The 25,210-nt window shown below is 39.8% G+C and overlaps 1 protein-coding gene across 4 annotated transcripts in view; it reads left to right on the top strand.

Moving 5' to 3' along the window:
• The window catches only part of SLC25A21 (solute carrier family 25 member 21), a 564,588-nt gene that overhangs the window by 505,916 nt on the left and 33,462 nt on the right, over positions 1–25,210 (top strand). For all 4 annotated transcript variants that reach the window (XM_060175444.1, XM_060175446.1, XM_060175443.1 and 1 more), the window contains 2 exons: positions 529–588; positions 5,242–5,349. In XM_060175444.1, coding sequence (XP_060031427.1) covers positions 529–588; positions 5,242–5,349 — 168 coding nt within the window. The remainder of the gene's footprint in view (positions 1–528; positions 589–5,241; positions 5,350–25,210) is intronic.

Here is a 25,210-nt window from a genome sequence, read left to right as displayed (position 1 = left end):
TATCATAACCTCTGCATTATCATTGAGTGCTTAGAAATTCCATGGAACAGTAAAAGATACTCAGCAATATAAATATCATTTCAAAAAGCTGAGAGGCCACTGTCTTTTACAAGAAAGTTAGAAAACTGGACACTCAGTGGGAAAGCAGCTCATAGAGAAAACAGAGGAGGCCACAGATTTCAGGTTTCCATGCCTCTAATTTTGAATCACTGCCATAAAAACGAAGTCTATTGATGTCTGGGGAAACTAAAAATGGTCATGGTAAATGGAAGCTGTATGGTTCATTTGCTGCCATAAAGGGTTCCATCAGCTCTTCTGTAGGTTATTATAGCTTCATTTGAAACTGTGAATGTTGAAAGTAAAGATCCAAAAGCAAGTGCCAGAGACCGAATTCCAAAGTTGCATTGGATGGCATGCTATTTTTTTAAAATGCTGGTTAATAAATAATTTGCCAACGAAATTTGAGTCAATTAAAGGGTTTGTTGGAGGAAATCATTATAAATCTCTGTGTTTGGTTTTGTTTCACAGTTTTTCACCTTTGAGCAGTATAAGAAATTGCTGGGATATGTGTCACTGTCGCCAGCAGTGGTAAGCGAGAGTATTTATTATGCTTAAGTGTGTGTGTGTTATTTCATAAAGCAAAACCTGGAAACAAAAACCCTTTTGAGTCCCCCAAGTCCTGCTACTGAAATGTGAATTCGAGTTATTGAATGGTCAGCTACTTGTTGAAAGCTATCTTCCCAATAACTAACAATTTGGCTATTTTATAGCTCCCAATGATGAATTTATGATAATAATGATATACGTGGAAAGGCCAAATGAGATATGGTCAAGAGTATAAAGTGAAGACATTTGTCAAAGATCCTTTTAAAGCAAAAATCTGCATTTGTTTACATTCATGCTGCACAAAACCTGTATCTGAAAAGGTCAATATGCCTACAATTAATTTATAACTGGTCACTTTTTCCAGTTGTGTTACTATAATAAATATAGGATTTCGGGTCATTCTGTGGTCAGATACGGACTCAAAAGCCTTTTCTAGTCGGGCGTGATAGTGACCTTGCAATAACACAGCTCAACTATCACATGGACTCCGCTTGGTGATTTCAAGATTTCCTCATGCGATCCTTTCCTTTTTGGTAGTTTTGCTGCTTTTCACAAAGCAAGTAAAGGTCAATGGATTAAACTTGTTGTACAAAGATACGCACCCTCGAGCACAAATGCACTAACCTGTCCCTCCAAAGCTGTGAAACAAGAATAACAAAGTCTGCATTGGTCCTTCACTTCCAACTCTAGGAAAAATCCCCAGTTTATCTGCAACATGTAAAGACAGTGGTTTGAACTCCAGTTTTCAAATATACTTTTATTTTAAAATTATTTTTAAATTATTGTATTTAGTATCTTAATTTTTATATTTAATTATTCTTTTCATTATATTTGAATCCATTTTATTAAGCCATTATTGGGGATTAATAGCGGTATATAAGATTGTTCTGACAGGTTATAATTCTACATCACCCCACCACCAAAGTTCTGTGCCCCCCCACCTTCCCAGTGATAACCATCACAGTTCTCACCACGTCTTAGAGACTTTACTTCTGAGTTTGTTTGTTTTGCAAGTTCATGTTCATTTACTTTATTTGTGAAGGTTTGTTTCAGAATACATACTCTGCTGTCTAGGCTGCCCAAGAGGTATCTATTGTTTTTTTTAAATAATTAATTAATTAATTTATTTATGAGAAGCATAGGAGGAGAGAAAGAACCAGACATCACTCTGGTACATGTGCTGCCGGGGATTGAACTTGGGACCTCATGGTTGAGAATCCAATGCTTTATCCACTGCGCCACCTCCCGGAATACAACTATTGTTTTAAAAAAAAATGCATGTGTTCCCTTTTTAGGAGGCATTCTACTCAAAGAACTTAATAATATCCCTTTGTGTTATGACACAGATACCCCTTTCTAGCCTGTTGCCTAAATACAGTGACAGCCAGTTGGCCTCCCACAAGAGAAGCATTAGCATCTATCTGTTTTTTTTTTTTTCTAATTTCCGATGTCTTCTTTTGATTGCACTCTTAACTTTAAAAGTAGCTTGAGCAAAAGAAGATTAAAAACTTCCTAGCAAGGAGCAGCAGAGTATGGGATGCAGAGGGCCAGCTGGCAGTTCTTACATAGAGGTATTGGTACCACGTGAGCAACTGGTTGCAGTTCCCTTGCCTCTGGATAATTCAAACAGAAAAAGCATTTGGCTCTGCTAGCTACTATAACCAAGTGCATACAAACTGTATTGAGACTTTCTCAATCCTTGAACTCATTTATTCCTGTTTCTTTCTGATACGGTCAGACACGTAGCCATTACATGTCCCCTGGTGTTTTCACATGAAAACACCAGGAGGCTGAAAAGCTGACAGTAACTGCTGGTCTCTGGAACCATCTAGTAATATGATCTGCTGATAGCTAATCGATTCTTTTGACAAGGGATTGCTCAGCACTGGTTCTGACAGCAAATGTCGCTGAGTTTTATAGAAGAACAGAAAATGTGAATTACTTGGAAGATTGCACGTACCTGAAAACCTAAACATCTGGATTTTTACTTTCTCGGTCAGAAAGCCCAGGACAAGTATTTCCCCCTTGCATTTGGTTTACATGATGGAAGTCTGAGATCAATGAATAAAATAACTGCTCGTGTTATCTTATAAAAAAATACGCTTAGAATTGCGGTAACCTCTTTGAGTCCTTCCCTAGTTGATCATAGCATCTTCATATCAGTGCATGATTAGATATTCCAAGAAGGAGCATGAAAGACAGTGTCACTAGTTATTCCCCCTTTCCTAGAATCTCTGTATGATCCTTTTGTTCCTCTTAGTTGTTGTGTGGAAAAAAAAATACCAGTGCTTTTTGGACAGCACTTTATGGAGGGTTTTGTACATTATTTTACACTTCTAATAATCTTATGAGCTGGATATTAAATATTGCTTTGCAGCTGAGCAAACTATGACTTCTTCAAGGTCCTGTGATTTAGAGAGAACAGCAAGTAGCACAGATGGCATCTGCGTGTATTATGAAGTCACCTCTGACTCTCCTAACTGATGTGTCTTTAGGGCTCTGGCCTGGTGGGGTGGACTTCAGCTTAGTCTGTGCACCTTAATCTGTGCACAGGCTGCTCTGCTCAGTTCTGTCTTCCTTCACATTGCTTCCCCTGCGGAGCAGGATACAGACCGTCTCTCCCTTTCTTCTCTTTTAGTCTTCAGAAGAAATTGGAGACACCTACAAGGGTGACCTGTCCTTTCTTTACTCTGCATTGTCTCACCTCCTTTAAATTGCATGATGGACTGCCTCTTCCTATGGAATTGGAACTTGAGAATTAAAGAATGAATTTGTATGGCCTGGAAGGCAGCACAGTGGCGAGAGAACTGGAATTGCAGGCTCACTGGCCACGGTACCAGAGTGATGATGTTCTGGTTCTATCTTTCTCATACATACAACTTTAAACAGTTTTTAAAAAAACTTTTTTTAATATTTATTTTCCCTTTTTGATGCCCTTGTTGCTTTCTTATTTAGTTCTTGTTGTTATTGTTATTGATGTCATCTTTGTTGGATAGGACAGAGAGAAATGGAGAGAGGAGGGGAAGACAGAGAGGGGGAGAGAAAGATAGACACCTGCAGACCTGCTTCACCAACAGTGAAGCGACTCCCCTGCAGGTGGGGAGCCAGGGGCTCAAATCAGGATCCTTATGCTGGTCCTTGGCTTTGCGCCACCTGCGCTGCGCTACCGCCCAACTCCCAAATACTTTTTTAAGGAATTAATTTGTTCCAACTTTGTTTCATTTTATTTTTCTGGTGTGTGTGTGTGTGTGTGTGTGTGTGTGTGTGTGTGTGTGTGTGTGTGTGTGTGTGCTGGTGGTGGTGGTGGTGGTGGTGTTGTTGATGATGATGATGATGAGTTTTTTTTATAAACAATTTCTGTTTCCATACATTTTTCCCAACACCATTTGTTAAAGAGACTCTCTTTTTACCATTTAATTGTTTAGGCTTCCTTGTCCAAAATTAACTGGCCATAAATGGCGCCTATTTCTGGATCTTCAGTTTTGTTCCACTAGTCTATGTGTCTATTTTGATTCAAGTACCAGACAGTTTTGATTATAGTAGCTCTGTAGTATATGTAGATTGAGGTCAGATAACATAATGCCTCTGGTCTTCTTCTTTTTATTTTTTAAATTTTTTTATTATATTTATTTTCTTATTGGATAAAGACAGCCAGAAATTGAGAGGGAAGGAAGAGATAGAGAGGGAGAGAGACAGAGAGACACCTGCAGCCCTGTTTCACCACTTGTGAAGCTTTCACCCTGCAGGTGGGGACCAGGAGCTTGAACCTGGGTCCTTGTGCACTGTAACATGTGCGCTCAACCAGGTGCACCACCACCTGCCCTGATCTTCTTTTTTCTCAAGATTGCTTTGACAATCTGGGGAATTTTTTGGGTCCATATAAAATTTTTTTAATCTGTATCTAGAATATATGAAAAGCCCTTACCCTTTAAAAAGTTGTGATAGCAAAAAAAATTTTTTTAATAGAAAATTAGAATCTGACGTACAGTTGTCATTTCATACATGTTCTATATTTTAGTTGGGGACAATCTAATTATTTCTGATCTCAGCTTCTAGGACTCTAAGAATGTTGCAATTATCAGTTTTTAATAGGGAATGAATGAAAGTAATATTGTTTATTAATTATCTAAATTATATGTCTAAAAACACTGACATGTATGGTTTAAAAGTTTTCAGCTACACTGATTATCTGAAATTTAGCTCTTTATAAACACTTATTTGTGCTTCTGCTCCTTGGATTTTTTTTATCACATGCTCAATAAGAATATTTCCATAGATATTTAAAAATGAAATTCTCCTTTTATAACTCCAACGCTCTTTTAATTGCTACATGTGCAGATACTTTAGCATCCTCTGGTCAGCTAAGCAACTTTTCTTTTCATTAGAGTTTTAAAAAAGTTATTGTTGATGGGGCTCTGACATTTTGTTTCGAATTGTTAGGATGTGGTTTGTGGCTTCTGTAATTTCTTCTTCATGTCAGCATCCAATCAAGGAGCAAAGATGTTTAGTAACAGTAGATGGTGCATTTCTGGAAGTTTCTCTATTCTCATCATAACATCCCGTCTCAGAGCATGAGTAGTAAGCTGGTACGAATGATAACTTGTTGTAAAATATCGATTCATTTAATTTTTCTAGACATTCGCCCTTGCTGGATTGGGATCTGGACTAACAGAAGCCATTGTGGTTAACCCTTTTGAGGTAGTAAAAGTTGGCCTGCAAGCCAACCGAAACACATTTACAGAGGTAATCATTTAATGTTCTCCTACTGTTGAATAAGGTAAAAAACTGTATCTCGAAATACACATTTATATAGACAATTTTCTTTGTATAATATACAGATTTAGAAATCCAATTCTGTTTCTGTTATTATAGACATAGTAAATATTGACAAAGACATAATGTTGCAAGAGGGAAAGAGATGGAACGGAGGGGCTTTGGGCTCCCAGCGTATGATGGTGGAATAGATGTACTTAGAGGAGAGTTTCTTGCGGGCACCTGTTATGAGATGAGAGGTTGTAATTATTTCTCATCAACCATATTGTAAGCCATTAAACCCTCCCCCATAAAGTAGAAAAAAGAAGAAACATAAGAAAGTCAAATGTCTTCAAGAGATAAGGGAAAGTCCTAACAAAATGCACTAAAATCTGATGGGCAAACATGTATACATTTTTTAAAATATTTATTTATTTTCCCTTTGGATGCTCTTGTTGTCTTTTTATTGTTGTTGCAGTTATTATTGTTGTTACTGATGTCCTCGTTGTTGGATAGGACAGAGAGAAATGGAGAGAGGAGGGGAAGACAGAGAGGAGAAGAGAAAGATAGACATCTGCAGACCTGCTTCACCGCCTGTGAAGTGACTCCCTTGCAGGTGGGGAGCCGGGGGCTCGAACCAGGATCCTTATGCCGGTCCTTGTGCTTTGCGCCACATGCACTTAACCTGCTGTGCTACTGCCTGGCTCCCACACGTATACATTTTATCTAGATATGTATTTATACTCATGTGTACTTACATATGTACATGCATTTTATTTATAGATGTATTTATAGGCTTTTATAAATGTAATTTATAATGACTTATTTAAAGATAATTTTTCTACTTCTGGCCAAATTCCTAGTTCACTTTACCTAGACTAGACTGTAGCCAGAACCATTGATGTGATGTTGTTCTTAAAAAATAAAATAAAAAATAAAACTCATGAAGTTATTTCTAAAAATTACCTCATTCTCCCCTCCACCTTCTGCGCGCACGTGTGTACACACACACACACACACACACACACACACACACACACACACACCCTGATGATCTATCAAGCTTGTCTTTTGGTTAAATCTGAATAAGCAAATTACTAGGCCTGTGTATACATCACCCCTTGGCAATAATGGTTCTTGACATTTAACCACTGGTACCTGCTGTTTCCACAAAGACAGTTTCTCTTAGGGTGCACTGCCTTCACTTCCTTCCAGTTGCCTAAGCATCCTTTTTAAAACACCAAATCCAACTGTTTCTTGCTTTATTCTTTTTGGATGCCAAGTACAAGGTAGGGAGAAAAAAAAATAAGGGGGATTGGCATTCCAGTTCCTTGCTTAGCATTTTAATTCCACAACTGGGTAGCGTGTGGTATAAATTGCTTCAGAGTATCTACTGACCTGAATTTCTTGGTAGAAATGCTCTCCTACCTACTACTGAAGCAGCTGCTAATGGGTGGAGAGCCCCCTCACCCCACCCCACTTCCTGCCTGCTGGTTCAGCCTGAGAGTTCTCTGGCAGTTTCCTGAGCAGGGCTGTGGGAAAGGCTGAGGAGGAGGCCCCTACTCACCTGTAGCTGCCAAGATCTGAGGAAAACTGGGATGGGCAGCTCCAGCAGATGGCATTAACTCAGATGAAGCCCATCCTAATTGAGGGAGAATTCTGTATGTTTGGAAAGGCTGCCTTCACTGCAATGAGATATTCTGCAAAGCTTGACAGTGCCTGCACTACCCTAGACTTTCTTTTCTTTTCTTTTTTTTTCTTTTCTGTTCTTCCCTGGATACAGAGAAAAGGTAACTTTGAATAGGAGGGGGAAACAAAACCCTTTTTAAATATCCCTTCATATGGAGCCTATAAATTTAGCTCCTGTGGAATATGCATAAGAAAGAAAATGTGATTTGTTAAGTTAGTAGTCCTGCGCCCACACACATGCATCTTTTTACTTAGAGGGAAGCTTGCTTGGGGACAGCAATGAGTGAGCAAAGGAATCAGTGGTGTTCAACTGCCGTTTTATTATTCTTAATATTATTTTAATGTTTATTATTTTAATTTTTACTGGATAGAAAGAGGAGATAGAGAGGGAGAGAGGAAAGAGGAAAGAGATACTTCATGAAGCTTCCCTCCTGGAGGTGGGAACTAGGGCTGTAGGCCTTTGTGCAGGGAGCTTATAACCAGATGGATACAGTGGAACAGAGCTCCAAGAGGCTCTCATTAGGATAAAAATGAGTTATCACAGTACCTCTGCTCACTCTGCTCATGCGCCATGTTCTTTTTCTCTCATCTGCTCTCAAGAAGTTTCTACACTGAGGCCAAGTAAGAGCTGCTAAGGTTTCTGCATGTGCTAAGGCCTTCCAAGAACATGGTTCACAACCTTCCAGTCAACACAAGAATTCTGCATGTATATATGTTCTCTGTTCATTACATCAGGGAAGTCTGAAATTATTGATGCATATGTGGCCAGGTTGTTAAGTGGCAGGGGGTGGGGGAGAAGGGAGAACTTGTTTGATATAATTTCTCTTGCAGATATATGCTTTGACAAACTCAAGTGAGTCGGAGACACCGCAGAAGAATTGCGATAGTAAACTAGTCAGGACTTAGCGGGGTAGTGATCTCACAGGTCGCATATGTCAAGAGTTTATTTCCAGCATTATCAGATTCAGTAAATGAATGGAAGTGGGACCCTGTAACTCATATTGATCACACTGAAATGTTAGTAGTGCACGGTCACCCAAAGTAAAGTAATGGGGCAGTGTCTATTGCAAAAGGTGTCAGAGATGAAGAGATCACCTAACAAACCACTTGAAGCTACTTATTTACAAATAATTAGCCATCATATTTGTAAGTGTAACTGCTTCCTATATCTTTTGTTTAGAGCCCATTACCTCCAAACCCTTCCCCAATGATAAAACACTTCCTTTTAAACAGCAAGGTATGTTCTTTTATCAGCATATATGTCTGTTGAATTAATTCAGATATTATATGTTCACCTTGCTTTTGTACTATCAAAAATAGTTATTGTTTTCTTAACTCTGGACTTGGTAGGTTGTTAAGAAATATGGACAGTAGAGGAATAGAGGAGGGAAAGAAAGCAATATAATGCCCAATATATAAAATAATTATACATATTTTAGATATAAAGGTAAAGATACAATTGTGTTAGAAAAAAAAGAATGAAAGCTATGTGCTTCTAAGTGTATAGTATACCGTGAGCCATATTTTTCAAAGTTTTCCTTGAAAAAACAAAAAGAAAAACATTAATACCTTATTTTATTTAACCCAATCCATCCACAATGTTACCTTTTCAATATGTAATCAATTTAAAAATTATAGGAGATAGTTTGAACTCCTTTTTCTTTTTTTAAAAATTTTTTAATATTTTATTTTATTTATTTATTCCCTTTTGTTGCCCTTGTTGTTTTATTGTTGTAGTTATTATTGTTGTTGTCGTCGTTGTTGGATAGGACAGAGAGAAATGGAGAGAGGAGGAGAAGACAGAGAGGAGGAGAGAAAGATAGACACCTGCAGACCTGCTTCACCGCCTGTGAAGCGACTCCCCTGCAGGTGGGGAGCCGGGGTTCGAACCGGGATCCTTATGCCGGTCCTTGTGCTTTGCGCCACCTGTGCTTAACCCGCTGCGCTACAGCCCGGCTCCCTGAACTCCTTTTTCATGGTAGATATTTCAATCTTGTTCGTACTTTATGTTCATAGCACACTTCAGTTTGAACTAGGGCATTTCAAATGCTTGGTGGTGACCTGTGATTAATGACTTCCATTTATTTATTTATTTGTTTATATATTATTGGATAGAGACAGAGAGACATTGAGAAGGCAGGGGGAGGCAGAGATGGAGAGAGACCAAGAGACACCTTCAGCACTGCTTCACCACTCGTGATGCTTTCTCCCTGCAAGTGGGGACTGGGAAGTGACTTTCTTATAGGATAGTGCAGATGTTGAACTGACACAAACATGCAGCAGTGGTTACCTCCAAAGAGGAGACTGGACTAGGACAGAGGAAGGAAATAGTTTAGAGGAGACTTAATGTGTTGTGGAATATTTAACTTGAGAATACATTAACACTGTTTATGAATGTTTATGTTGGGAAGATGGAGTGCTCATTATGGACAATTAAAATGGTTTAAAGAGCAGTGTATACTACAACAGAAGTGTTCTAATGGCTCAGCCTAGGTCAAGTTCACCTTCAGGGAGCACCTTCTCACTTACTCTGATGGACTGGCTTGCTGATAGAACAAGTCACTTGTCTATTTGAGGACTCAACCTTACAAAACTCAGGTTCCATTATTCATTTCTATAGTAGCAGGAACCACCACATTTCCTCACTTTTTAAACTGTGTATACATAATTGAAGAATGCATAGAAACACAGTTGTCTGAAACAGAAAGACAGTTAGTGAATGGGCAAAGTGTACCTGGAATTTGGAAAGTGATACAACCTGAGAACTCATCTCGCTCTTTGCCGTTTCCTAACATGATGACTTTGGGAAAGTTAATAGCAGTTCCCTTAATGATAAAATGATGGCGGCCATCTCACCTACTAGACAGCAAGGGGTGTGTGTGTGTGTGTGTGTGTGTGTGTGTGTGTGTTTTAGAAGTCTGAAATGCAATCCCTGGAGAGTGACCTCAGTTACTGAATAGTCACTTCCTATTCCCTAATCCAGCTACAGTCCAGTTTTCCTCTTTTGTCAGTGAAAAAAAAAATCATACAAAGAGCCACATCAAGGTATGCAATGAGAGTTAAATGAGATGTATGGATAAAGCTGTCAGTATAGTCTCAAAGGTAGTTGTAATGTAATAAGTGTTAGTAGTTTGGGACTAGGGAGGTGATTCAGTAGTAGAGCACTTGCCTTACATGTGTGAAGCTCTGAGTTCAATTCACTCTACATGAGAGCAACAAAGAGAAAATAAGTCAGAGGCTCATAGCTGGTGGATCAGTTCTTTGCACATACTCTGTCTTCCTTTCTCAGTCCATAAAAATTAGAAATCATGGAATTTAAAAAAGCATTGATAGTTATTATTATCACATGTTCTTTATGAGGATTTAAATGTGATAATACATGATAATGTCTTAAAACAGCACAAACTAACACATGCTAGGGACTTGACCACTGGTAACTATTTCTTAATGCAAGTTGATCTTGTATATCCTTGTATTTGAGTAGAGACATATTTGTCTTGAGACATTTTCCCCTATTAATATAGACCACTCACAACTGGCTCTAGTGGCAGACAAGCAAACTGCTGATTGAGTGACGGTTCATCTTCTTCTTTGTATCATGATCTGCTAATACCATACTATAGAAAAACAATAAAAACTACTAGGGCACTTTTGCTGGGGTTTATAAAAGTGACAGGTTTATTAGGTCCATAAAATCCCTGATGGAAAATAAGCAAGAGACAAAGCTATCTAGGCATGAGGCAAGAGCATGAGCACCAGCATTCAGCTACAACAGACACAGGTCCTGGGAGAAAATGAGACAAGAACAACAGGTGAAGGAGGAGCAGCCAAAAGGACCAAACTTCTGCCAGACACTTGCTTATGTAATCTCTTATACCCACAATCCCTTGCAAGTTTACATCCTATGCTATAGGTCTGTCATGTGTCCATCATGTCATTATATGCTAATTACGTACAAAGCCATAATTCCTTTTGCATACAGTCAAAGCAGTGTATTCCCAACACCATTCATTGAGCATAAAGACAGAAGGCGTGGCAGCCTAGTTGCAGTACCTGTTGTATAAGGTCTTTAGACTCAGATGCAGGTCGACTACTATAAACATTAGCAGCTGGATATCTCTTTGCTCTAAATAATTAGCACCTAGCCATAGAAATTAAAGGTGAAATGAAGAAGTATTTGAGATCACTTTGAAAAGAAGACTACCACACTCAAGATGTTCTTCCTCTGGAATAACTACATAAAGTTATCATGAACTCTTTATTAAAGTACTTCACAGGAAGCTGTAAAATAAGCTCACTTTCAAACTTTTGAGTAAATTATAGCTGCTAGTTGTGGTGGAACATGAAGTAGATTGGCTACTGTAAAACAGTCAAGGGGGCTGGGTGGTAGTGCAGTGGGTTAAGTACACATGGCACAAAGCACAAGGATGAGGACCGGCACAAGGATCCTGGTTTGAGCCCCGGCTCCCCACCTGCAGGGGGGTCACTTCACAGGTGGTGAGGCAGGTCTGCATGTGTCTATCTTTCTCTCCCCCTCTCTGTCTTCCCCTCCTCTCTTGATTTCTCTCTGTCCTATCCATTGACAACAATAACAACAACAACAATAACAAGGACAACAAAAGGGGGAAGAATAGCCTCCAGGAACAGTGGTTTCGTAGTGCAGACACTGAGCCCCAGCAATAACCCTGGAGGCAAAAAAAAAGAGAAAAAAGTCAAAAAGCTCAACAACATGTTTAAGAAATGCAGAACAGGTTCCCCAGAGGCATGTTTTATAAGTAGACAATTCTGCTTTTTAAGATAGTAGTGAATTTCTTTTTTTTATATTTATTTATTTATTTATTCTCTTTTGTTGCCCTTGTTTTATTGTTGTAGTTAGTACTGTTGTTGTTATTGATGTCATTGTTGTTGGATAGGACAGAGAGAAATGAAGAGGGGAAGACAGAGAGGGGGAGAGAAAGATAGACACCTGCAGACCTGCTTCACTGCCTGTGAAGCAACTCCCCTGCAGGTGGGGAGCCAGGGACTCGAACCGGGACCCTTACGCTGGTCCTTGCACTTCGCGCCACATACACTTAACCTGCTGCACTAGCGCCCGACTCCCAGATAGTAGTGAATTTCTCAGGCAGTGTATCTACTGTCAGATGTTTCTATCCTTATGCCTTAGGTCTGGACCACCTAACACTACACAGTAAGCACCTATTCTGTAATTATAGATTTTCCTATTCATCAGTCAGAAAAAAGTGAGTCAATATGATTCTTTAAACATAAAATTTTCTGTGCCAGGGACATAGTTCAACATATTAGAATGTCAGTTTGCATGCCAGAGGCCCAAGGTACAATTTTATTAAATCTCTATGACTGATGTATTTTAACATTTTTATTAGTGATTTAATAACGCTTTACAAGATTATAAGATTATAGGGTGTTGTTCCACACTATGTCTACCTCCTCATTTTGTTGCCTTCCCCCACAATGATAAACACCATAGTTCTCACAAAGTCTTAGAAACAGTTTGGCTACATTTTTTTTCTTTTGCAAGTTCCTTTATTCCAATTCTCTGTATTCCACATATGAGTGAAACCATCCACGAGTTGCCTGTCTTCACTAGGCAAAATTATCTCTTGTTCTATCCATTTTGTCTTGAAAGACACAAAAATCATCTTTTTTAATTATTGAGTTCATATTCTATTGAATATATATCCCATAACTTCTTTATCCAGTCATCTGTTGATGGGCATTAGACTTCTCCCACTCCTTGGCTACGTAAATAATGCAGCTAGGAGTTTGAATTCTTATCAACACTACTTTATGCCAGAGCTGAGCAGAGCTCTGCTCTGTTCTCTGTGTACATGCACCCTCCCCCATAGTAAATAAGTAGATAAACATGAAAAGATTCCAAGTTGTTGCAGATGAGAGGTACTCAGCAGTGGAACACAGCCTAGGGCAGCAGTCATTAATGTTAACTTCAATACAGCTCAAGTCTTACAGCCAATGGTGGGTGACTGTTGTTGTCTCACATGCACAGAGAATAGTCTGGGATGGTATTATGGGGTGTAAGCAGAAGTTGCTTGATCTTGTGGGGAGGGCCTGGCTGGCAGAGTCAGAATGGAGCCAGGGGCTCTGTAGCTAGGGCAGTACTGGCTGAGAGCAAAAGCTACATTAGTTATGTTGTAGGAGGCCCCAGTGTAAGTCTCATTGCAGAGAACTGAGAAAAATTTACACATGTACCAACAACTGTATTTACTGTTGACTATAAACTCTTAATCTCCCCCTAATAAAAAAAAAATCAAAGAAAAAAGATTTCCCAGTAGTGGCAGGACCTCTGTTGCCTCCAGCTGCCTAAATTCTCCAGTTTGTGATCTAGGATAGATTCTCTAGCCATTCAGAAGCATGTTACCCATAAAATATGCTTTCCCACCCAGTACAGCCATTAACTAGGCTCAAAATATAAAGGAAATTGTGGCTCATTTGTTTCTTTCAACACTTCCCTCACATCCATCCTACTTAGTAGAAAATATTTCAGTAGGTGTACATGTCTCATCTCTGTGTTTTAAAGCACCACCACACCAGTCAAAGACTCTAATCCCTGCTTCACTTCCTCCAACTCCCACCCCAGAATCTTGGCCAGCACCTTCCCATTCACAGCAAATCAAGAAAACGGGTCACTAATTTAAATATGCCTGCCCTTCTGTGGGGAGGAAAGTAATCACAGCTTTGTCATGCTCTGGTTTGGTTCAGTGGGTATAAAAACATGTCCAGATAAAATCGAGATAGACCCAAATCCCTCTCCCCCCTCATCCTCAGACCAAAGCCAAGCAAGTCTCTTACTTTCCAATGAGGCTTGTCTACAAATTGTGCTGTTGGAAAGAGCCTGCGCAGTCTTGCTCAAAGTCTAACTTCGTAGTGTGTTACCCTTACAGGACTTTTCTCCCCTCTCATTGAGGGGCGTCGTCTTTATTTACCTACTTAGAAGAGCTAGGAGTCCCCTATCAGTGATGCTGTAAACCCAGTGTTGGTTGGCTGGCATGCTCTCTGCTAGGCTGGAAAATGTGAGTATCTCCCCAGGAGCAAAATCTTGTATGAATCGTTTCCCAGTTTTTCTCTCTACTTTGAAATCTACTTCAAAGTTATTATTTGGCTAAAGGGTTATGTTTTCCTTCCCTTGAGGTCTATAGGGTTAGCCTCTGATGTGTGGATAGTCCATGGGTTTTTCTTCGACTCTGTCATTTTTATCTGCATTACATATGAACATAATTATTCTCACCCTCAAATATGAAACTAAACCTTTAGGAAATTGCAAAAGCCTGTTTCACCTCTGTTTAGTTTTCTAAGATGTTTAGCCCAAGAAGGGAATAATTAGTCTTCCCCTTCTGCTCTGTGATTATAATTTTCAGGATCAATGAACAGATAGCGAAATGTGTAATTGATAGTCGAGTCCTGAAGATGGGGATCTTCTTAATTAAATCAGAATTTGGTTCTGGTTTGGACAATACCACTTAGTAGAATCCTGCAGCCTCTTTCCTGGGAGCACAATAATTTAATAGAGGCCAATAGATCTTCTATGATATAGGCTTAGTTATTCTTGTTTTCACAGACTATTAACAAATGATTGCATTGAATTCTATAACAAGGAGTCGACATGCAGTGGACGAGGGAGGCATCACCTCTTTCAGAAGAGAAGAGTTCTAGGAAGAATGAGTGTGTGTCTGTTGGTTGCAGATAGTGTGAGCAGCTGGCTTCAAGGGCATGTCAACATTCATGATGATATATTGAGTGAAGTTCACATTTTTCCTGCATTACTATGTGAAAAACTGCCTGGAAACGGTTCAGCACATAAATTACTTCTTTCCAGTGTGTGATTCTTGTGGGCAGGAAAGTGAATTATGTGTATGAATCTATTCCTATAGTTATCTTTCAACAATACCTAAGGCAACAGCCCAGTTACTTCTCTATTATCATTTGCAGAAAATAGACTTCAGTCTTCCATTCAGTCCTGCCAGGCACCTTGATTTGCTTTCAGAACTGAGACTCTGAAGTAATGATAATAGCTACCACTTATAGAACTGCTGTTATATGCCATACAACTGTGCAAGATACCTTCCATGGTTTTTCCTTCATCTGATTTTTTTAATGTACATACTTTTGTAAGTCACAAAAGTGCCTTTTTTTTTTAAACTTGAGCACTGCTTGGTTCTGGCTTACGGCGGTATAGATGATTGAATCTGGGACTTTGTAACCTCAAGTATGAGAGCCTTTTGTACAACCATTATGCTACCTCACCCTCCCATAACACTTTTTCTTTCACAATATTACTACTACACTGCTATGTTGAGGTTTTTTTTTATTTTTCCAGATTTTATTTATTTATTTTTAATTTCTTTATTGAGGAATTAATGTTTTACATTCAACAGTAAATACAGTAGTTTGAACATGCATAACATTTCTCAGTTTTTCATATAACAATACAACCCCCACTAGGTCCTCTGTTATTCTTCTTGGTCCTGTATTCTCCCCACCCACCCACAAGTCTTTTACATTGGTGAAATGTGCCAATTCCAGTTCAAGTTCTACTTGTGTTTTCTCTTCTGATCTTGTTTTTCAACTTCTGCCTGAGAGTGAGATCATCCCATATTCATCCTCCTGATTCTGACTTATTTCACTTAACATGAATTTTTCAAGGTCCATCCAAGATCGCCTGAAAATGGTGAGGTCATCATTTTTTACAGCTGAGTAGTATTCCATTGTGTATATAGACCACAACTTGCTCAGCCACTCATCTGTTGTTGGACACCTGGGTTGTTTCCAGGTTTTGGCTATTACAAATTATGCTGTTAAGAACATATGTGTACACAGATCTTTTTGGATGGGTGTGTTGGATTCCTTAGGATATATCCCCAGGAGAGGAATTACAGGATTATAGGATAGGTCCATTTCTAGCCTTCTGGGAGTTCTCCAGACTGTTCTCCACAGAGGCCTGACCAATTGACATTCCCACCTGCAGTGCAGGAGGGTTCCTTTGAGCCCACAACCTCTCCAGCATTTGCTGCTGTTACCTTTTCTGATGTATGACATTCTCACAGGAGTGAAGTGGTATCTCATTGTTGTCTTTATTTGCATTTCTCTGGCAATCAGAGACTTGGAGCATTTTTTCATGTGTTTCTCTGCCTTTTGCATCTCTTCTGTGGTGAATATTCTGTCCATGTCCTCCCTCCATTTTTAGATGGGATTATTTGTTTTCTTGTTGTTGAGTTTGGCAAGCTCTTTATATATTCTTGCTATTAGTCTCTTGTCTGATGTATGGCATGTAAAAGATTTCCAATTCTGTAAGGGGTCTCTTGGTTTGGGTAGTGGTTTCTTTTGCTGTGCAGAAGCTTTTGAATTTGATGTAGTCCCATAAGTTTATGCTTGCCTTAGTCTTCTTTGTAACTGGATTCGTTTCATTGAAGATGTCTTTAAAATTTATGCGGAAAAGAGTTCTGCCAATATTTTTCTCTAAGTATCTGATAGTTTCTGGTCTAACATCCAAGTCTTTGATCCACCTGGCATTTACTTTTGTATTTGGCGAAATGTAGTGGTTCAGTTTCATTCTTCTGCATGTTTCAACCCATTATTTCCAACACCATTTGTTGAAGACACTCAGCTTTCCCCATTTAATAGTCTGGGCACCTTTGTCAAAGATTAGATGTCCATAGGTGTGGGGAATTACTTCTTGGCTCTCAATTCTATTCCACTGGTCAGTATGTCTATTCATGTTCCAGTACCAAGCAGTTTTGATGACAATGGCCCTATAATACAATTTGAGATCTGGGAGTGTGATGCCTCTGGTTCTGTTCTTTTTTCTCAAGATTGTTTTGGCAATTCTAGGCCTTTTCTAGTTCCAGATAAACCTTTGTAGTATTTGTTCTATTCTCCTAAAAAATGTATTTGGGATCTTGATGGGGATAGTATTAAATTTGTAGATGGCTCTGAATAGTGTATTCATTTTGATGATATTAATTCTTCCAACCCATGAACATGGAATATCTTTCCACTTCTTTGTGTCTTTTTCAATTTCCTTGAAATTTCACTTCTTTGGTTAGGGTTATTCCTAGATATCTTATTGTTTTTTGTTGCTATTGTAAAAGGAATTGATTTCTGGATTTCAACTTCTTCTAACTTAGTGTTTGCATAGAGGATTGCCACTGACTTTTGAATGTTAATTTTGTAGCCTGACACCTTATTGTATTGCCTGATGATTTCCAAAAGCTTCTTGATGCATTCCTTAGGTTTTTCTGTGTATACTGTCATGTAATCTGCAAATAGGGAGAGTTTGACTTCTTCTCTTCCAATCTGTATCCTTTTAATTCCTTGATCCTGACTGATTGCTATGGCAAGAACTTCCAACACTATGTTGAATAGTAATGGTGATAGTGGGCAGCCCTGTCTAGAACCTGATCTAAGGGGAAATGCTTCCAGTTTTTCACCATTGAGTATGATGTTGGCTGTAGGTTTGCTATATATAGACTCCACTATCTTCAGGAATTTTCCATTTATTCCCATTTTTTGTAGTGTTTTGATCATTAAGGGATGTTGTATTTTGTCAAAGGCTTTCTCTGCATCTATTGATATGACCATGTGGTTTTTGGTCTTGCTTCTGTTGATGTGGTGGATCACAGTGATTGATTTACGTATATTAAACCAAACTTGCATGCCTGGGATAAACCTCACTTGGTCATGATTAACAATCTTTTTGATATACTGCTGTATCCGGTTGGCTAGAATTTTGTTCAATATTTTCGCATCTATGTTCATCAGAGATGTTGGTCTGTAGTTTTCTTTTTTGATTGTCTCCCTGTCTTCTTTTGGTATTAAAGTGATGTTGGCTTCATAGAAGCTGGAAGGGAGTATTCCAGTGTCTTCAGTCTTCTGGAAGACTTTTAAAAGTAGAGGTATTAGTTCTTCTTTGAAGGTTTTATAGAATTCATTTGTAAAACCATCTGGTCCAGGACTTTTATTTTTGGGGAGATTTTTGATAACTGTTTCAATTTCATTAGCTGTGATGGGCCTGTTCATGTTATCTACTTCCTCTTTACTTAGTTTTGGAAGTTTGTAGGTATCTAGGAAATCATCCATTTCTTCCAGGTTCTCTAGCTTAGTGGCATATAGTTGTTCATAGAAGCCTCACATGATATGTTGAATTTCTGAGGTGTCTGTTATGATATCTCCTGTTTCATTTATGATCTGATTTATTTGGGTCTTCTCCCTTTTTTGTTTTGTGGGTCTGGCTAAAGGTTTGTCTATTTTGTTCACTCTTTCAAAGAACCAACATTTACTTTTGTTGATCTTTGTATGGTTTTCTTATTTTCAATGTTATTTTTTTCTGCCCTAACTTTGGTGATTTTTGTCCTTCTGATTGCTTTAGGGTTCCTTTGTTCTTCTTCTTATAGGTCTTCAAGATGTGCAGTCAGGCTGTTTATTTGTGCTTTTTCTTGTTTCTTAATGTGTGCTTCTTTGGCTATGAACTTCCCTCTCAGTATTGCCTTAGCTGTGTACCAAATATTTTGATAGCTTGTGTCTTCATTTTCATTGAACTCTCCAAACATTTTTATTTCTTCCTTTATTTCCTCTTTGACCCAGTAGTTGTTACTGTTGAGCTTCCACTTTTTTGGACTCCTACTAATCTTTTAATCTTTTAATCTTTGTTAAGTGTTAGTTTAATTCCACTGTGGTCTGAGAAGATGCTTAGGATGATTTCAATACTCTTGAATTTGTTGATGCTGTCTTTGTGGTCTAACATATAGTCTATCCTTGAGAATGACCCATGTGGACTTGAATAAAATGTGTATTCCAGTTTCTTGGTATGAATGACTCTGAAAATGTCCAATAGCTCAAGTTTATCTATCTCTTCATTTAGTTCCCTTATGTCTTTATTGATTTTCTGCCTGGATGATCTGTCAAGTTGAGAGAGTGGGGTGTTGAAGTCCCCTACTATGACTGTGTTGCTGTTAATATATTGCTGTAGCTCTTTCAGTAGATGTATTTAGATGGCTTCTCATTGGGTGCATAGATGTTAATAATTGTTAAGTCCTCTTGATTGACTAATCCTCTGAGCATTAAGTAGTGTCCTTCCCTACCTTTTTAAATTTTATTTATTTTTAAAGTCTATGGTATCAGATATGAGAATAGCTGTTTCTGCCCTTTTTTGTGGGCCATTGGCTTGTATGATAGTTTTCCATCCTTTCACTTTGAGTCTGTGTTTGTCTTGTTGAGTTAGGTGGGTTTCCTGCAGACAACATATTGTTGGGTTGTGTTTCCTGATCCATCTTCCTAATCTGTGCCTTTTAATAGGTGAATTCAGGCCATTGATATTTATTGATATCAAAGATTGAAGGTATTTTAATGCCATTCTAGAAGAGTTTTAGAATGTTCTGATATATGGCCTACTTATGGTGGTCTGACTGTTTATAGGAGACCTTTCAGAAGTTCTTTTAGGGCAGGCTTGGTGACAGTTGATTCTTTCAACTGTTGCTTGTCTGAGAAGGTTTTTATGCCTCCATCTAGTCTAAATGACAGTCTAGCAGGATACAGTAGTTTTGGTTGAAAGCCTTTCTCATTAAGGACTTGATGGATGTCTTACCATTCTCTTATGGCCTGTAGTGTTGTGTGGCGAAGTCTGCTGCTAATCTTATGGGTTTTCCTCTGTAGGTGACTCTTTGTTTTTCTCTTGCAGCCTTCAGGATCCTTTCTTTAACTTTATTCCTTTCCATTCGAAATATTATGTGTCTTTGTGTCTTTACATCTGGGTTAATTCTGTTTGGAGCCCTCTGGGCTTCTTGAACCTTTATGTCTTTGATGTTGTCTAGACTAGAGCAGTTCTCAGCTATTATGTCTTGAAGAATGCTTTCTTCCCTTCCCTCTCTTTCTTCCTCTGGTAAGCCAATAATGCATACATTATTTCTTTTTAAGTCATCCATAGGTCTCTGTTGTTGTTTTCAGTATCTCTAAATCTCTTTTTGAGATCTCTTACTTCTTTTTTAGTTGTCTCTAATTCATCCTCCATCTTGCTAATTCTGTCTTTAGCCTCATTTATTCTATTCTCTCCCCCCTCTACTGTTTTCTGGAGTTCATCTATTTTGTTACCCTATTCTGATACTGTTTTAGCTTGTTCAGCAAGTTGTGTTCAGCTCAGATATTTCAGCTTTCAACTCTCTAATAACCTTGAGATAATTTGGTGAAGATGATTTGATAAATTGGTGAAGCAGTGCTGCAGGTGTCTCTCTGTCTCTCTTCCTCTCTATCCTCCCCTACCCTCTTGATTTCTGTCTGTCTCTATCCAATAAATGAATAAAGATAATTAAAAATTTTTTTAAAAATGGAGAGAGGGAGAGAGAGTGAAAGATACCATCACAACACCAAAGCTTCTGTCAGTGTGGTGGGGGCCAGGTTCAAACCTGGGCCATACCCATAACAAAGCAAGTGCACAATTCAAAAGAGCTATCTTATGGAGCCAGGCGGTGGTACAGCAGGTTAAGCGCACATGGTGTGAAGCACAAGGTGTGAAGTACATGGTGTGAAGCACAAGGAATGGATCCCAGTTTGAGCCCCTGGCTCCCCATCTGCAGGAGGTTCGCTTCACAGGCAGTGAAGCAGGTCTGCAGGTGTTCATCTTTCTCTCCGCCTCTCTGTCTTCCCCTCCTCTCTTCATTTCTCTGTGTCCTATCCAATAACAATGACAGTAATAACAACAAAGATAAACAACAAGGACAACAAAACAAAACTGAAAATAAAATTTAAAAAAAAGAGCTATCTTGCAGGCTCTAAAAACTGATAATTCCTACCAACACCTGCCTGTAACCCATCACCATGGTAACTGTTGTACATCCTCCCTTTTCCTGACACTTCCACACTCTTGAGATTTCAAATGCTCCCTCTGGCCTGACAAAGTTGGTGACTTTTTCTCTGTTGTATACTGAGAAAAAATAAAGGTCAGGGGAGTACATGGTGCAGAGACACTGAGAGCATTAACATAAGGATCTCTTTCCAGTTGACCACACAGTTTTCATGGGGATAAAGAAGTATGAGTTACTGAGATGCTCAAGGGAAAGTCCAAAGTGTTTCTAGAACTGTGAAAATGCACAGCCACTTGCCATATTGCCTGTCTCCTCAGAGCCATCATGCCTGCAGCCACAGCACAGTGGCCTGACCTCCTGGTCTGCTAGCAATGTAGAGACAAGGTACTGGAGAGCCTCTGGGGACAGCTCTGGGGTGACAGTTTGGTGTGGCTGTGGTTTTGCTGTTCAGCCTTTGAGAGAGTTGTATACAGTAAGTTCTTCTCCCTTGATAGAGACAGAGAGAGAGAGGGAGGAAGCAGAACACTGCTCAGCTCTGACTTTTGGTGGTGCTAGCAGCCTCAGAGCCTCAGGCATGAAAGTCTTTTGCATAACCTTTTTGCTATCTCCCCTGCTCCACCTGTTGATTTAAAGTAGACCTGTTCTTCAGTTGTCAACTCTAGGCAGACTAAAATTATATCTGGGGTGTCTTTTTTCTTCTTTTTTTCTCCAGGTTTATCTCTGGGGCTCAGTGCCTGCACTATGAATCCACTGCTCCAGGAGGCTATTTTTTCTCTTTTGCTGCCCTTATTGTTTTATTGTTGTTATTGTTATTATTGTTGTTGTTGTTGTTGGATAAGACAGAGAGAAACTGGGAGAGGAAGAAAGGAAGACATAGAGGAGGAGAGAAAGATAGACACCTGCAGACCTGCTTTACCACTTGTGAAGGGACCGCCCTGCAGGTAGGGAGCCGAGGTCTCGAACCGGGATCCTTATGCCAGTCCTGGCACTTTGTGCCATGTGCGTTTAACCCACTGCCACCCAGCCCCCCCCAGCATGTCTTTTTTTATCCATAATCATGTCCCATAAAAATAAACCATAGGGGGGAGTCGGGCTGTAGCGCAGCGGGTTAAGCGCAGGTGGCGCAAAGCACAAGGATCATCGGCATAAGGATCCCGGTTCGAACCCCGGCTCCCCACCTGCAGGGGAGTTGCTTCACAGGAGGTGAAGCAGGTCTGCAGGTGTCTATCTTTCTCTCCTCCTCTCTGTCTTCCCCTCCTCTCTCCATTTCTCTCTGTCCTAGCCAACAACGACAACAACAATAATAACTACAACAATAAAACAACAAGGGCAACAAATGAGAATAAATAAATAAAATAAATATTAAAAAAAAAACCAGGGAGTCGGGCTGTAGTGCAGCGGGTTAAGCGCAGGTGACGCAAAGCATAAGGATCCCGGTGGCATAAGGATCCCGGTTCGAACCCGGCTCCCCACCTGCAGGGGAGTCGCTTCACAGGCGGTGAAGCAGGTCTGCAGGTGTCTCTCTAGGGAGCCGGGCTGTAGAGCAGCGGGCTAAGCGCAGGTGGCGCAAAGCACAAGGACCAGGATAAGGATCCCGGTTCGAACCCCGGCTCCCCACCTGCAGGGGAGTCGCTTCACAGGCGGTGAAGCAGGTCTGCAGGTGTCTGTCTTTCTCTCCCCCTCTCTGTCTTCCCCTCCTCTCTCCATTTCTCTCTGTCCTATCCAACAACGACAACAACAATAATAACTACAACAATAAAACAACAAGGGCAACAAAAGGGAATAAATAAATAAAATAAATATTTTTAAAAAATCCCATACACATCAGGTTCCTCTCCCTCTGTCATGAATACAGAGGGAATTGGGCCTCTTAAAAAAAAAACAACAAAAAACCATAGGAGTCAGGCACTGACATATCTGGTAGAGGGTACGTGCTACCAGGTACAGGCCCCCAACCCCCACCTGCAAGCAGGATATTTCACAAATAATGAAGCAGGGCTGCAGGTGTCTTTCTTTCTCTCCCCCCTTCTATTCTCACCCCTTCTCTCAATTTCTGTCTCTATCTCAAATAAATAAATAATTAAAAAACAAAAACAGTTTTTAAAAAGAAAAACTGCAGTAGCCAATGAGTGAAATCTCTAAGGTAGAAAATAGTGTATAGACATGAATTTTTGAACCTGATTCCTGAATTGAGCCTGATTGCTTATGTTTTACTCTCAAATAAAAGAAAAGTCTTTCTTTGTTTTACTTTCTGCATATTTATGAAAATACTTCAAGACGACCTCACTTGAGTAATGAAAAGCATAAGTAATCTTGTATCACCTGCATTTTCCCACCTAAATGAAGCAATTGACTCTCTCCATATCTCTCTCTCTCTCTCTCTCTCTCTCTCTCTTTGCAAAAATGTATTTTTCTCAAGGCCCAGGTATGGACACTTGCTCCATTGTGTAAAGGTCTCATCTAGAAAAGGTAGAATGCGGGGGCAGGCGGTAGCGCAGAGGGTTAAGCGCAGGTGGCACTAAGCCCAAGGACCTACGTAAGGATCCTGGTTTGAACCCCTGGCTCCCCATCTGCGGGGAGTGGGGGTGGTTTTCGATCCACAAGTGGTGAAGCAGTTCTGCAAGTTTCTTTCTCTCCCTGTCTCTGTCTTCCCCTCCTCTCTCGGTTTTTCTCTGTCTTATCCAACAATGATAAACAAGGACAACAAAAGGGGGGAAATGGCCTCCAGGAGCCATGGATTAGTAGTGGAGGCACTGAGCCCCAGCAATAACCCTGGAGGCAAAAAGAAAAGGAAGGAAGGAAGGAAGGAAGGAAGGAAGGAAGGAAGGAAGGAAGGAAGGAGAAAGGAAGGAAGGAAGGATAGGTAGAGTGCAATTTGGTCCACAGTTGGTAACTAAATATGAAAATTGGAATGAATCTAAATATTGGAAGGGAACTGACCTGGCAGGAGAGCGGCTGGGTTGGATAGTATTGGGATCACTGGGCTGACGATGGTAATCACTCACCATTTTGTTTTGAAATGAAAGCCCAGCAATCAAATAAGTTTAGTAAAATTCCCTGTGTTTACAGAGATCTAGTCAAAGTGGCTCTGTATTTCCCTATGTAAGCATCCTAGTGGAAGTCAGGTTTTGCCTTCCTAATGCAAGATTTGCTTGCATGTGTGTAATACAATGTTGCCGAATGAAGCAAAGAAAAACACTTCTAACATTTCTGGGAAGGCTAGTGAACTAGCTCACTTGGATAGTGTTGGGCTTTGCCCTGTTCATGACCCAGATGCAAGCTCAGCTCTAGCGATTTCTTTCAATTTTTATTTATGAAAAGGAAACACTGACAAAAACCATAGAGGGGCACAACTCTGCACAATTCCCACCACCAGAGCTCCGTATCCCATCCCCTCCCCTGGTAGCTTTCCTACTCTCTATCCCTCTGGGAGCATGGACCCAGGGTCATTATGGGGTGCAGAAGGTGGAAGGTCTGGCTTCTGTAATTGCTTCCCCGCTGAACATGGGTGTTGGCAGGTGGACCCATACTCCCAGCCTGTCTCTCTCTTTCTCTAGTGGGGCAGGGCTCTGGGGAAGCAGACACATTGTTGGGGCTCTAGCCATTTTGAAGGAAGCTTTGGTATTGTGGTCTCATTCATTCTCCTCTCTCTCTGTCTCTCTGTCTCTGTCTATCTGTCTCTCCTTTCTATCTTTATCTAAATAATAATATTCATAATAACAAATTATCTTTATGGGAATTATAATTCAGGTTTTTCTTTAGCTGAAGGCCCCAAGTTACCAGAAAGTGATATTTCTATCAGTATGTTTCTGTTACCTATATTGGTTAGATTATTAAACTATGACAGTCTTAACTTTGTTTGTAGAAAAAGTTCAGTTTTCTAGACACCTATCATAGTGAGATGAGAAATTTTACCCATGTGTCAACAACTGTACTGTAAACTCCCCCCCCCCCCAAATAAAATAAGAAGTTCAGAAGAATGAAAGCAGTATTGGATTAGAGGCAGAATTTTGGTTAAACCATTTAACTGTGTTTTACCTTAGGAGCTTTTAAGCGTCTTTGGTGTCCTTACCTGCAAAACAAGGAAACTATACCAGTTACCCACCTTATAGGATTGTTAAGAGAAGCAGTCAGATATAGGATGGTAGAAACTTACAGGATATAAACATATCAGTTTGGGGGCCAGGTAATTCCTCCCATGCTCTAAGATCTTGATAGCCTTTTCCCTGATCTTCTGGTCCCTGGTAAGGATTGAGGGAAACAGGTAAGTAGGGAGCGGTAGTGTTGGTCAGAGTAAAAGAACAATACTTAGACAGTTTTCCTCAGCACACCCT

This window comes from Erinaceus europaeus, chromosome 16 (assembly GCF_950295315.1).
Source record: "Erinaceus europaeus chromosome 16, mEriEur2.1, whole genome shotgun sequence".
Lineage (NCBI taxonomy): Eukaryota > Metazoa > Chordata > Mammalia > Eulipotyphla > Erinaceidae > Erinaceus > Erinaceus europaeus.
Note: the sequence above shows the minus strand (reverse complement) of the source record. Positions and strands in the feature narration are given on the sequence as shown.